General features: G+C 30.8%; 1 protein-coding gene across 1 annotated transcript; it reads left to right on the forward strand.

Annotated features, from left to right (window-relative positions):
- The first annotated feature begins 9,607 nt into the window (after positions 1–9,607).
- On the forward strand, positions 9,608–11,055 carry LOC125845507 (lignin-forming anionic peroxidase). Its single transcript, XM_049525022.1, has 4 exons — positions 9,608–9,871; positions 9,991–10,182; positions 10,267–10,432; positions 10,527–11,055. The coding sequence occupies exons 1-4, from the start codon at positions 9,659–9,661 to the stop codon at positions 10,913–10,915; spliced, it is 960 nt and encodes a 319-aa protein (XP_049380979.1). The 5' UTR covers positions 9,608–9,658; the 3' UTR covers positions 10,916–11,055.
- The last annotated feature ends 5,185 nt before the right edge of the window (positions 11,056–16,240 follow it).

A 16,240-nucleotide genomic window follows, 5' to 3' on the forward strand; every position in this document is an offset into this window, starting at 1 on the left:
GCCAAACCCGATCCAAAACCCCACTGGAAACAACCACCAAACTCGCTTGAAAACAACTACCAAACTGGCCTAAAACAGCGACCAAACGACCTCCTCCAATGCTGCTAACAGATCATGAAATAGCCACCATCACCACCAATAACCGGCCTCCGCCAGACACCAAACAAGCTGCCAACAACAGCTTCCGTCGCTGCTCCGGCGAGGAGCTTGTAGTTCCGATGAACTGGAGCTCGACCGGTTTCAAACCACCACAACTAGCCAGCAGCGAACCAGTCGCCTTTCCCCTCTCCCATTTACGATTTTGTATTACTTTATAGGTGTTTTGTCTCAACCTTGACCACTCCGAAGCAGCAAGCTCCGAGTTCAATGGCTTCACCCATCAGCGAACAAGACGCCGGAATCGCTCACCTGGCCCTTCAATGGTGGTCTTCCGGATTAGTATTCTAGTGAAAGAGAAAGGGTTTAAAATGAATTAGAATTAGAGGTAAAAAGAAATAGATAGAGTTTAATCAATGTATTGATACGTGGCATTTAATGATTGACCTAAAAAGGATTATTTGGTGCCCTACGCGCCTATGCATCGTGTTTTCACGCACTTGACCAGTTGGGCAAATATATATGTTTAAAATACGATATTAAATAGTCTGGGGGTAAGAGGTCCTCATTAAAGTTTGGTATCGTAACAGTAAATTCGGCCAAAGTTGAGGTATTTTTCAAACATTTATCCCTTTAATTTTTGTACCCTCTTCGTGAAATTCAAATCTCACTTGCAACAATTTTTTCCCTTTTTTAACAAGAGCTTTTGTTATTTAATTTTTGTAACCTCTTCGTGAAATTTCTGGCTCCGTCATTGGCTATAATCATCGGAATGTCAATAAACTACAACTTTGTAAGTTTGAATACCAAAGTATTTAAATTTTTAAAGGCTGATCATTAGGATTACATGGTTCAATCTAACGTATCTAGTTGCACAAAAAAGGCATCCACAGACGAGATACATCAAGCAGGTCAATTTAAGGTATAACAAAGTAACAAAGAAACAAGTAATTCAAATAACTATGTTATATGTATTTGACTGATTTTATAATTTTTTAAACGAAAAATATGAATTTGATCAAGATGTGCCAGTTGCATCAAATTACATCCCTGTAAGCAATTCAGAAGTTCACAAATCAACTTCACAGTAGTAAGATCAGTTGGAGCTAATCTTTGTACTCCCATTGAGTGCAGTGCATTCAGATGCAAACACCAATTCTGAATTTTTGATTAGTGATAGTGCCCTTCCACCTCAAATACTAGCAACCAAAATCGTTGTACACACATCAACAGTGGTCACGACAGAGACGCCAGTTCAATGGAATAGACAACTTGGAAGATGGAATAAATCACCATATGTTACTGAATTTGGATCTGGTTCAAGCACCAAAGTTGTGTCAGATACTTTTGCTCAAATTCATCCACAGGCTTGTGAATGGATGCAAGGCCATCACATATGCCTTTCAATTCATTAATATATTCATCAATCTTTTTGGTTCCTAGCCTAACATTTTGCAGTTGTTGTTTGAGCTAGAACTCCTTATCTTTCGTTGCTTGAAGATAATCTTCTTCCTAGCATTCCCACATCTCCTTGGCAGTTGAGCAGCCTACAATCAGGTACATGCTTTCTTCTGTCAAGGTGCTTAAGATCCAATTTCTTAGCAACACATCCTTCTCCTCCTAGTAATCAGTACTGATGTTGTCTTGTGCATCCTTTTCAACTGCTACAGCTTCCTCAACAGTGGAATATGTACTTTTAGTTGGTTCATTCTCTGTGATGAGGTAGGTTAAGCTTATCACTTGAATCAACTGAAACATTTGTGTCCTTCATATAAGATAATTTGTTGGTTTAAGTTTAATGGAACAAGATGCAATAAGATGGTGAAGTGAGGAGGTTGATAGGGTGTTGGTAGAAGAGGTCATTGCAATTCAATATTGTGGTTATTCTAATTTTTGGATCTAATACGTTAAAGAGCAGAAAAGCTTTAATGCTCTGATACCATGTATAATTCTCACGTAAGGTATAGAGAAATCAAGGATTGTATTGATAATTAAACTGTTAAGTTAAATGCTCCTTATTTAGGAGAAGAGTCTTATTCTAGCTACACTAGGAATCCTACTACAATACAAATATATTATTTACATGAGTAGTATAACTAAAACACCTTATCCTAGTCGACTTTAGCTCCATACAAGAAACATCAACTTAGTCGTACATAAGTTAGAATTTAGTAGTCTAGTCCTAGTGTGACTCCAACTCTACATCAGTAAACTCGTCAGTCAGCTTTATTGGACCAATTCCTTTGACATGTTCCAATCATCAGCTTCCTTCATCTTCAACAGTAACTACGTGTATTGCAATGATGCATATTAACTATAAATAATATTTCTCTTTTTACACCCCAAAAAGGGTCTTTTTCCAATACCAAATCACTTGTCTGTTTTTTTTTTTTTCAATTTAAGTCAATTTACGATTTGGTGTAGTTTTCGATCGATTTTATTCACATCTAATCTATATCTTATATTTTGACCTTATTAATTAACCATTGTATTTATGGTTGTTGCTATCACTATAAGAAAAGTGTTGATTACCTAGGGATTTTCATAGGAATAGTACAGTAAATTCGCAGGTAATTTGATTACCTGCGAATTTTCTTGCAAAATGAAATCCGATGGAAAAACCTTCGTAGGTAACTCTTACCTGCGGATTTATACAATCCCTAGGTAATTTACCTGGGGAATTTAAATTCGCAGGTGTGTTACTCGCGGATTTATCTGCGATAACTATCGAAAATTCTTGTGAATTTTTTGCTAAAATTTCTTATAAAAACGAAATTTCTTGCAGTTTTTCGTAGAAATATTTCGCAAGTGATTCCCCATGAAGATCCCCAAGTAAATCCATAGGAGTTTGGAGATGAAATTTTTTGAAATAAAAGGAAATTTCTTGCGGATATATATGAAAGTATTGCTCAAGATAATTCCAATGAAAAGAAACCCGCAAGAACCAACAAAAACACAATTCATGTTATATCACTTCATTCAACAAAAAAAACAGAATTCATAATTCATAATTCCGATGAAAATAAACCTGCATGATCAATAGTTAATGATTCTTAAACATACAAAAACAAAATACAACTCAAATTTGAATCCTAAATAGTACCATCAACTATCTCAATCCCCATTTGAAGATGATGTGTTATAATGGGTAGAACCACTGTCATTCACGTTATCATGGGTAGAACCACTATCATTCACACTATCAGAGTCATCACCACTTTCATTCTCATAAGCTTGATTGTCTTATTGAGATGATTGCTCATTTGAAGATGATGTGTTGTATACATTCTTTTTCTACTAGTCCAATTCCCTCCTCATCCGCTTATTTTTGTGACACTCTTTCTGCAGTTAGGCATATAAGTCAGCATTGGAAGCATTTACCTGAGCTTTAATCATCTCATCAATTTCTCTCAATAAAGCTAATGTTGATTGTTTAGACGATGCCTTTACAGATCGACCCAGGGAGCCAAGACCTTTAACTCTTTCTTTTTTCTTTCTACCAACAGATTGCACCCAGATATCCATTTCTGTTAATTGAGAAGGTTGATCAGCTAAATTAGTTTTTCCTTTCGCAGTTGATGCACTTTGAGAAGCTAATAATTCTTGTTTCTTTCTTTCAAAAGTATTCTGCATCAAAACAAGTTATTTGAGACAATATTTAAAGGCAATATAAAACTTTTGACAAAAAGATAATCTATCAAGTCTAACTTAAAAAAAAATAGCGTGCAATATAAAATATCAAGTCAACACTCCTAAAACAAATGAAATTGAATAACATAAGTTCTAAATACATTTTTAAAATACTAATAATCACTTTAATATATTAAGAAAAAATACAATTTTTTATTTATATCCTTAACCTAATGTCCTACTTCATTTCTCTAGGATCTTTTAAAATACTAATAATCATGATTATTTTAGTAAACTATACACTTTTTATATGAATATATGTAAAAATGATTGGAGTGAGCATTTACCATATTACCCTATATTTTGGTGTGGGGCGTGGGCGATGGAAGGCAGTGAGTTCCGCTCACGCACCAGTTTTTGCCATGCAACCTTATTGCGCCTTTTCCCAATTCTCGAACAGAAAATAAAGAGGGAAGAAGGAAAAATTATCCTCCCTATTTCCCTTTTTTTCTTTTTTTCTTTCCCTCTGAAAATTATTCACAATTTTACATTAATTAATTTTATATTTCCCTTTCTAATTTTGTATAGATTGACGTAACAGTGGGTGAAGGGGCCTCATCTTCTTCAAAGAAATCCAGGAAACCAGATTGTAATTCTTTTTCTTTCATTTTTTATCTTTGTGTTTTCAATGATCAATTTTTCTTTTAAAGTTTTATGGTTTTCAAGATTCAATTTTTATTGGTAGAAAAACAAGAACAGGGTAAATAAATATGGTCCTCTGTATTTTCGTTAAAATAGAGATCTGGGTTATTTATAAATTCAATTTAGGGATCTTTTATATGGGGGTATTTACATTGTTTTATTTATATGAACCCTATTTAGTTAACCGTAGAATTAATTACGTACATTGTAACAAATGCACTGCAATTCTCATAGATGTGTACGTTAACTGAAGCAGAGGTCTAAAAAGAATGCTAATAACATATGATGTATTAATTGAAGCAGAGGTCTAAAAAGAATGAAATTGTAAGCTAATTCTCATAGATGTGTCAACTGAGTACTTTTGACCTTTCAAATTCTACTCATGGTCCAACAGACAACTTGGTTCGGAAACGGAATATAATCACAAAATGGCTTGGGTTGAATTAACTGAATTTTGGGTTGTTCCATCAAGTAAAGGAAACGGAATGAGGAACACGATCCAACATCAAACGATAACATAACTAACAATTGGAATATAATCACAAAATGGCTCAACAAAACTTGATTAAAACAGAAAGAACGAAGCATCTTCGTCACTCTAAGCAAGAGCACCCACATTGAAGGTATCCTACAGACGCTTGGATACCTCAACCATCCCAGAAAACAGAAGCCCAAACTGCTCCACTGGTTCTTTTAAGCCAGAATAAAATCAAGACTTTCCAGATTTTAGTGAATCAGTTCCACATGATCTCTGCGGTGACCTTTTTCAGAAATCAAACTACAAGAACAGAAACTAAAAGGTGCAAAGCAAGCATGCTTTTCCACTCTCTTTCGTACAGTTCAGTATAACTGCTGAATTGAGCAAGGGGAAAAACTGATGAACATGTAAAGAAAAGATGACAACAAGCTGTACTAAGTTTCAAGATTATGAATATATTCGTACTCTAACTTTAGCTCTCTCTCAGATTGTACTTGACTCTACTACTCATTTGCAGTTATCCTTAAGTGGTTAACATATAATTCATGTGCTGATTTCCTCTCTAATAAAGTATGGACTATGAACAATATTAGACCAAATACATAGACAACCCGTAAAGTTATTAAAATAGACAGACACATAATGCATGCCTAAAAAAGCCTATTGAGCTATCAACAACAACAATCATTTAAAATTTAAAAACAAAAGAGAAGGAATAAGTACCGGGGGAGGCAAAAATAAATAAATAAATTCTATTAGAACCAGTAGAACAGAATGATCCGTACATGTATGGAAGAAAAATCTTTCAAAATTCAGGTCCTAAAGAAGTTTATACTCTTCTACTTGAGATTTGAATTTGTCTAAAAGGAAGAAATATCACATAATTAAAGGCTTTCCTAAGATTACTAAATCACTTTATTGACCACTAGGTTACTCCTTAGATGCGATGATGATCATTCAACATGTTAAGTACTATTTCTTTGTGGCAATTAACTGAAGTTGGACTGACAGATTATATGGTAATAAGTTAAAGTATATAAGGCAAAAGTTGAAGGAGCTGAAGCCACACTTAAAATTGCTAAACAATAATAATTACAAGTCATAGAGAAGACCCAACTCATCAGACACTATTTAAACGTAGTACAGTCCAGCAGCCACAAGTGACCAAATTAAAGGAGCAGTTGAGTTAAAGTAATAGTCGAGACGCTAGAACAAACATCATTTGTAGGATATTAAAATTCAATAATCTATAGAGAAGAAACATAGTAAGGAAATGCACTCATCTTCTCCAATATTGGTGGCAAGTTTACCCACCAACCAGCATCTATATATATGGGTGTGGGATGTAGCAATCTATTTGACGATTACCCGAAGTGTGCACAGTTGATCCAAACACCGCCATCATAAACAAAAAACTAACAACATAACAAGCACCTAAGAAGAAATACAGCTAATGAAAAAAAAATGAGCTAAACTTAACACCGCAACAATCATTGACCAAGTATTTAAGCGAGAAATTTGATTTGCAAGAAAATTTCACTCAATTTTCATCCAAACTACATCAGTAAACAAAAATTTATAGATAAACTTCACAGAGATTGAAATTTGTAGATTGGCAAGCAAATCTTCCGATATGTAGTCCTTTACTTCGGAAAAATCTGCTTGGAGAGAAGCATGAGGTCTGCTTGGAGAGTTTTGAGATGAGCTTGGAGATGAACTTTGGATGAGCTTGGAGCTACACCGATTGGAGCTTTGGAAAATCAGATCGCTTCCACCATTGCTTCTGCATGTGAGTTTTGGAGAGAACCTTTAGTGGGTTTGTGTAAAGTAAGTTAGAGAGAAGGAAAATGAGTATAATGGGTCTTACAATCACTTTCCAATTCCTAAAGTTTTAATTGAGTTTTTAATTGTTCTATTATCCAAAAAAAAAAAAATATATATATATATATATATAAGTGTAAAAGAATCTAATCATCTAAAAGATATGTAACTTACTAATTATTTCTGGAATTAGTAATTTAGGAATGTCTAGGTAAATTATTTCTCATTCCTAAATTCTCAATTATTTCTTAAATTCCCAACTATTTCTCATTCCTAAATTTTGGTCTAATAATTCCTAAATTTCCAATTATTTCTCAAGGTAATAAAATGTCTAGGTAAATCCCCATAAATAATTTTTTAGACAGTCTAGAATTTTCCTACAGATTAAAAAGGATTTTAAAAATAAAAATAAAAATTGGTCCATGTACCTAGGAATTTAGCTAGAGATATTGTTCCTGCGAATATATTTCCCTAGGTAATTTTGCAGGAACTAATTTAGTGGAAAATGGTATCAACTTTAGCTGTGAAATTTGTTGGGAATATAAGTTTCACAAGTAATATATTCTAATATTGAGGAATTTAAAATTTTCGCAAGAAAATTTGCAAGTATTACCTGCGACAATTTTTCCCAAGTAAAAGCCTCATGTAATTCACACTTTTCTAGTAGTGTATTTTACTAGTTTGTATGTCCTTATATCGAGAGAATTGCATGAATAAAGATTCAAAAGAATCCAAATTATTAGAAAGAAGTAGGAAAGAGAGAGAATATATATAAAAGAGAATTTTCAAAAGGCAAAATGATGTATGACTATTACTAACTAAAATAATGAGCTAGGAACAATCATAGCACAATCTTTGTGAAGGTAAGCAATATTTAAAAAGTGAAGGAAAAATCTTTGTAAAGGAAACTTATTTGAATAATTATCCAGAAAACATCTTTCGATATTAAAAAAATTAGATGCGGTCCTTTTTTTGAAAAATAATTTAGAAGTACCGCGTGACGTTCTATACAAGTTAAGAGGTGTCTATTAAAAAAACAAACAAAAAAAAAGATCTACCAACCAGCCTATTTAAAAAATATTGATCCTTGTTGACTTGACATTTTTTTTTAAAAAAATAATATTTATTTTATCAAACTAAAACTAATATCTANGTGTTTCTAAGCATAGTGAAGATGCCACACAATTATATTAGTTAGTTGCAATTATGAATAGTAGAGTCACAAAGTTAGTTAGTTACATGTTGGCTATGAATAGGTTAACATTAACTAAACTAGTTAGTTGAAAGATCTTGTGGATAAGTCACACTATATATTTGAGATGAGTAGACATTATATATGATTGATCTAGTAATTCATACTGAATAAAATTCTCTCTTCTTAGTTGCCATAGCTGATCTTAATTCATCAAGTGTTATAGATGAATGCTTCTTAAAATGTCTATTCATTGAATAAAGAGTGATTTTGTTCTTTTTTCAAACGGAAAATGTTTAAATATGTTGTCGAACTTTGAGAACAGACTCATCTATGTCATTCATTAAAAGTTTGACTCATCTATGCCATTTTCGTTTGAGAAAAAACTCATTCATTCCATTATTTATTAGCTGAAATGACATAGATAAGTCAAACACTTAACAAATGACATAAATGAGTTTTTTTTCAAAAATCGTTGATATATATATATATTTTAGCCTTTCCCCTTTTTCAAATAATGTAATTGTACTTTGAACAAAGTAAATTAAACAAACAACAATAGTAAAATATATATACTCTAGTTACTATAAGCCATGTTCTTACCCGTTAACTTTGGGTGTAACATGGTGTAGCAGCCAAAAATGAATGAAGTAACAAGATAAAAACTTGCTCGTAAATACGGTGCATATTATAAAGTTGTGTCTAGTAAAATTGTTTTAAATAATTAAGTTATATCAAAAGTATATATTAAATTGTAATGTATTGAACTTTTTTTGAAATTATCCTGATAATGTTGAAAATAATTAAAAAAAAATAAAATGAGAATATATAATATTGAAGAATTCATGCATAATATTCTACTATACATGCTTGCTAACTGGAGTTCACTAGTTTTTATTGTAATGATGATATCACCAGTTTGACTTTCAACGTAATGACCAAATCTACATTATTGGAAAATGACATTCATGCCATTATAATATAAAATACAAAATATTTAATCATGAAGTTTTCTAGCTTGACAAAACTTAGAAAATAATTCAAAATCGAACCGAAACTGATAGTTTGGATGGAAAAATAGTTATTAACTTATCAGTAATGGGTTATTGATTTAGCGATTTCGGTAACGGTTTTGATTTTTTTTCGTCGGGCTATCGATTCTAACAGTTTTAGGTTTTTCCTTAACGGGTTAGCTGACAACCCGACAGTAAATAAAATAATTATATTTATACAACTATCTGGTATATAAAGTTCTTGACTTAGAGTTTAGTTCATATGTTTATTTCAGGTTGTCTCAAATTCTCGATTATTCTACAATGTGACAGTGTTTTCTTTTGAGGAAAATACAATTGGTCAAGTTTTGTGTATGGTTCATTTAATTTGTCACCTAGTTTCTAAGTGATTTTCAATTATTATTTTTATCAAATCTTAAAGGTTAAATCGATAATGATCAATAAGTGATAAACCAATAATCGATAATCGATAATATGGTACGGATCCGTTTCACCCACTAGGCCAGTACAAGAATATGTAGCAATTAGAACAAGTCAAAAGAATAGCAAAGACAAAAGGCAGCGACAACGCGGATATGCAATTGGCAGCCAATAGTGACCAAAGAGATTTAAAATAACGTGTTTTTCTGCCTATAAATATTTGAGTGAAACATTATTCCCTCAACACATCACAAAGATAATAAACATCAATAATTCTTTCAACAAACTTTGCATTTTAATTTCAAAATGGCAAGTTCAAACAACTCTTTTGTTGCTATATTTTCTCTTCTTCTACTCTCTACCATGCAATGCCATGCACAACTTTCTTCCACATTTTACGACCGAACTTGCCCTAATGCTCTCACCACTATTCGTACAAGTATAAGACAAGCAATTTCAAGCGAACGTCGTATGGCTGCATCCCTCATTCGTCTTCATTTTCATGATTGTTTTGTTCAGGTTGGATATATACATTAATCTATATGTTTATCGAACTACTTTTAATTTATTGGTTTGATGACATGCATAATATTATACTAATACTAATTATATATAATTTGCGGCTTTAACTTTTATAGGGTTGTGATGCTTCTCTCTTGCTTGATGAAACTCCAACGATTGTCAGCGAGAAGACTGCGCTGCCAAATCTTGGATCAGTTAGAGGCTTTGGTATTATAGAAGATGCAAAAAGAGAGGTTGAGAAAACATGTCCTGGAGTTGTATCGTGTGCTGACATACTTGCAGTTGCTGCTAGAGATGCATCAAGTCTCGTAAGTACATTTCACTTTTTCACACTATGAAAAGAAGAAACTTTTTTTATTCTAACCAATTAATGTTACGTTAATAACAATCAGGTTGGCGGTCCATCATGGACAGTGAAACTCGGAAGAAGAGACTCAACCACTGCAAGTCATACTCTTGCAGAAACTGATCTTCCCGGTCCTTTCGATCCTCTTAGTAGGCTTATTTCTGGCTTTGCCAACAAAGGCCTTAGCACAAGGGATATGGTTGCTTTATCAGGTAAAACTCGATCTAATTATTGATATCGATTATATATAGATTTGTACATATTTATAACAACTTCTAACTTTTTAAATTTTCCGATTAATTCTAGGATCACATTCAATTGGACAAGCACAATGCTTCCTTTTCCGTGATAGAATTTATAGCAATGGAACAGACATCGATGCTGGATTTGCTAGCACTAGAAGACGTCAGTGTCCTCAAGAAGATCAAAATGGAAACCTAGCTCCACTTGATTTGGTAACACCTAATCAATTGGATAACAACTACTTCAAGAATTTAAGGCAAAGAAAAGGTCTTCTTCAATCTGATCAAGTTCTTTTGAGCGGAGGGTCTACTGATGATATTGTTTTAGAATATAGCAATAGCCCTCGAGCATTTGCCTCTGATTTTGCTGCAGCCATGATTAAAATGGGAGATATTAGTCCTCTAACTGGTCAAAATGGGATCATAAGAACTGTTTGTGGAGCTATAAATTGATTTTTCAAAAGCCTCTTACTTGTATAATTGCTAAGTTTATTTGTATTCATTTGATTTTTTTCCCTATATATTTTTTGTATTGTTTCAGGAATATAATGAAATAAAATCTTCGTTATGCTTTAAGGAAGTAGTTAAGTTCTAGCTAATGTTTAGCAATGTAATTACTTGGCTCCATTTTTAATACATAATTAGGCTTAAATATTTTGAAACACATTAATCATAATTATGATTAATCTTTTATCTCAATTTAAGATAATATAAATAAATTTTATACTATCAGCATATATATAACATTACTATAAATTTTTCGACTATTAATGTGCAATTGGAATTTTGTTGTAATTTTCGACTACTGTAATCGATAAATTAAAATTTATTTTATTGTATTTTTTTAATTTTACCCTACCATAATGAAGTCAACAGAAAAATAACTACAGTAATTCATAACTTGTTAAGATACTTTAAAAATATCATTAAACTGTGACTATGATCGTTATCATTATTAAAACAAATTAAAATGACTATCTATTTCGTAATAGATTTTATTGAGCATGGAAAACGAAATGTTCTCCAAAAGTAATAATTTAATCCCATTGACTATTGATTTTGACATTTCATAATTTTATCCTACAAATTAGATATTATCAAATCATTGGTACGAAAGGGCAATGTCAAAGAATTGATGATGTATGACTATATAAATAATTATAATACTCACATTTGACAAATAATAATTATTTTGACATTAAACTACTAGATGCTATCCTTTTTGTTTAATTAACCATTCCAAAGTCCAACTTTTATAGCGTGGTGTTCTACACAAGTTGCCTGCAGTCACTTTCTACGTACCCCACCAGCAGTCTAAAAGTATCAAACATTAGCGGCAGGAGTCTTAGTTTTCGTTAAGGAAATTGTATATAAAAAAAAGTTAATATACAAAGAAATCAAGGAAATTCAACACCTATAATATCAAAAATAAATTTGACTGAGTAGTAATTGGATATAGCCTGCTGCTGACTTTGATTTTTGGTTTACCGAATAAAAAGTTATTCAGAAAATAAATATATAACTTCTCACTTCTCTAATAAATTTGTGTGATATAGTGAAACAAGCAAATTAGCTGTAAATGTTTTGATATAGTGAAACAAGAAAGATGATATTTAGTTAGGTAGATTGTAGTGTATGATAAATTATTAATATTTAATATTTAATATTTATGAAGGGTAAAGTAGTAAAATACTATTGTTTTAATGGGTTATCGATTTACGCAATAACTCAATACTAAAAACCAAAATTGAACGATAACCCATAATTTATTTATTTTTTGTAAAACCATTAAAAACCCATAAATCTAATAAGATTTTTTTCAATTTAATTTATTAATCGATTTGATTTTCACAGCCCTACTCCTATTAGCCAAAACTGTGGCAAGAGTTGTCGTTGACAATAATGTGAACTCTTTTTAATAAAGTATTAGATGCTGCTTTAATTTATAAAATTTCGATTTTAATTCTGTTATATAATTGGATATAGCCTGCTGACTTTGACTTTCAACTAATATAATGCCTAAATATATTTTGTTGAAAATGACATTTATGCATGCCATTATTTATTGTTATTATTATTATAGTATTTAATTCATGAAGCTTCCTAGTACGTACGATAGAAATGTAGGAATAAAGTGAATTGTGAAAAGAAAAAGTCTTCTACAAAAGGAGACCATTTATTTATTAAATTAATTAGAGAATTATACAAATATCTCTAGCTAGATATTAATCTGATAAAAAATAATATCCGAAATTATAATGTAAATCCACATTGGAATAAAGATAAATTAAAATGACTTTATATCTTTCTCAGTTTATTAAATTTTACCCAGCTAAAAATAAATCTTCTCCTAAATACATTTTTTAATAATGTCATTGACCTTTGACTTTTGACATTTCAATTCCTAATAATTGTTACTTTGACTTTTTTTTGTTAAATAAAAATCCTTAATAGAAATAAATATAAGCAAAGAGGCTGGACCTTACTTTGTTAATTCATAATAATTGTTCCTTTGACTTTCTTATGTCAGCCAGAACACGATTATAAATTAATCATTGAAATCATAAGTTTTTTCCCAAAATAGAAAGGGATTTGTCAAAGACAAGATGATGTATATATGACTATAAGGATTAATGAGCAAGGAGCAATAATAGAAACCTAACAACAATCTTAATTTGTCAACACAATTATGTTATTATATATAGGGAAAAGGATCTGATATACCCCTCAACTTTGTCATTTGGAGCTGATATGCCCCTCGTTATGAAAGTGGCTCATATATACCCTTACCGTTATACAAACGGCTCACATATACCCCTACTTTTACAAAATGAGCTCACATATACCCTTCATTTAATGGGAGTGACAAAATTAGTTTTAAATTTATATATTTAACCTTTAATTTTTTTTAAAAACATTTAGGGGTATATATGATCATTCTAGCAAAGTTCAAGGTATATTTTAATCTTTTTCATACATAAATTATTTTTTGACTTCTTTGATTATCATTATTTGAGTTTCTTATTCTTATTTTATTTTCTTCTTTTATTCCTTAATGTAAGAAAAAAATTTAAAATAATTTTTTTGTGGCTATATTATAATTTAAAACTAGTTTTTCGGCTATATTGTAATTTAGTTTTTGTATTTGGAAAAAAAATTGGGTCATCTATAATAAATTTTACAAGAATATTAGTGAAACATAAATAAATTTGACCATCAAAATAATAAATCTAAATTAGTCATTGAACCAAAAAAAGAAATCAAAAAAATATATGTTTGAGTAGGATTAAGTATTCCCCATATGGGATTATACTTTGTTTAAAAAAAATATTAAAAAATTAAACTAAAATTAATTTTTTCACTTCCGTTAGAGAAAAGGGTATATGTGAGCCATTTGTATAATAGTAGGGGTATATATGAGCCATTTTTATAACAAGGGGTATATCAGCTCTAAATGACAAAGTTAAAAGGTATATCAGACCCTTTCCCCTTATGTATATACAATAGACTGAGTTACAATTTGAAGTTAAAGTTCAGAATTTTAATTTGTTTAAGTTATTGATTTTGATCGAAATATCACTAGTTTTGTTATTGATCACTTGCTACAATTAATATTTCATTATAACAATTAAATTATTTTTTGTTAGAGAAATGAATATACATAGTCGTTTATCAAAATAACAATTAATGAATATATATTTTTTATATATTAATGGATGATATATATTAAATATGTATATAATTTCGATACAAAATAATGTATATATGACTAGTAAATTTAATTATCTAAGTTGATTGGTTAAATATGTAACTTACTCTTTTATTTTATTTTTAGGATTAACTTTTCATGCTATATTTATTTGTCTATGCTAGTGTTTGCCTATAACAATAACAGCAAGCAATATATAACAATACACACTTTGTACAAGCAATATATAACAATACACACTTTGTAAATGCCTTACTCAAATATTAATTAGTTTTTTATTATTCCACTTCCGTTTATAGTCATATGTTTTAATAATTAAATTAAGGGAAAAACGATAAATATACCTTCGAACTATCGTAAATGGTATGCAGATACCCTCCGTCATATTTTTGGGACATTGGTGCCCCTGCCGTCTAAAAACTAGAACATATATATCCGTTATACTAACACACATACACGTGTCATAATCTTATTCACCGATCCAACATTTATTAAATATCGGTTCGACGGATAAGATTGTGTCACGTGTCCCTATTTAATCTTCCGTTAGAGTGAAGGGCATATATGCTCTAGTTTTTGGACGNGGATTAACTTTTCATGCTATATTTATTTGTCTATGCTAGTGTTTGCCTATAACAATAACAGCAAGCAATATATAACAATACACACTTTGTACAAGCAATATATAACAATACACACTTTGTAAATGCCTTACTCAAATATTAATTAGTTTTTTATTATTCCACTTCCGTTTATAGTCATATGTTTTTATAATTAAATTAAGGAAAAAATGATAAATATACCTCGAACTATCGTAAATGATATGCAGATACCTTCCGTCATACTTTTGGGACATTGGTGCCCCTGTCGTTAAAAAAAACTAGAGCATATATACCCTTTATACTAACGGACATACACATGTCATAATCTTATCCACCGATCCAACACTTATTAAATATTAGATCGACGGATAAGATTGTGTCACGTGTCCCTATTTAATCTTCCGTTAGAGTGAAGGGCATATATGCTCTAGTTTTTGGACGGTAGGGGCACTTATGTCCCAAAAGTATGACAGAGGGTATCTACATATCAATTACGATAGTTCGGGGATATATTTGTCTTTTTACCCTTAAATTAATGTCAACCATTTCAAAGTTGAACCTTTATAGCGTAGTATTTTGTCAAGGGTGCTTATTTGAAAAGAAAAAAAAAACTTGTTTTGACCTAGTAACATATCTTCCAAATATTATAATTCAGTTTCAATTCAAATATTCACTCCATTCATTTTTACTTGTCACAGTTTGATTTGACACACCCATTAAAAAAATAGTTAATGATATAGGTTATCCTCTATTAAATGATGTCTTAGAAAATGATTTGGCAAAATAAGTATTTAATACAACATAGAAAAAATTATTATCTTTTCTTGATAGGTCAGAAGTGACAAGTAAAAATGAAAGTCTATTTAGGAATAAGTGACAAGTAAAGTGAACGGAGGGAGTATAATTTTTTAAAAAAAACTTTGTTAAATGAAAAATTCAAATAAAAAAGGATAGAATTAGTCAAGGAGTTAAGCTGTCGGGCTGTACGGATCCGTTATTCATTTTATTTGAAATATACTAGTATAATTTATTCTCTTACAATTATATAAAAAATTATAAATTTATTTATGTAAGTAATTATATATACGTTAGTTACACTGATAGTTTAAAAAAGGGATAATTATACATAATGGCAAATTATTAATGTAAAATAAATAAAGTAGCTATCGTTTCATATATTTCCTTTAAGGAGCAAAGTCTCGGTCAAATTGCTATTAATGGGCCCACCGATTTGTATAAGTAAAAAAAAAACTGACGTTATTCCTTTTATACAATATCTTCTTCTCGTTTATATCTCTTATTTCCTTCAATTTCTCCCAAATTTTCTCCCCAAAATCAGTTTGAAATTTCAAATCTCCACCAGCACGTTCTCAATCGCGGTTTCAAAATCCCTTCAAAAATTTCAGGTACCGCCAAAACTTATCTCAATCGATTAATTTAAATTTTTGTCTATTTTTTTCAGTTTTT

Source organism: Solanum stenotomum, chromosome 11 (assembly GCF_019186545.1).
Source record: "Solanum stenotomum isolate F172 chromosome 11, ASM1918654v1, whole genome shotgun sequence".
In the NCBI taxonomy this organism is placed as follows: Eukaryota; Viridiplantae; Streptophyta; class Magnoliopsida; order Solanales; family Solanaceae; genus Solanum; species Solanum stenotomum.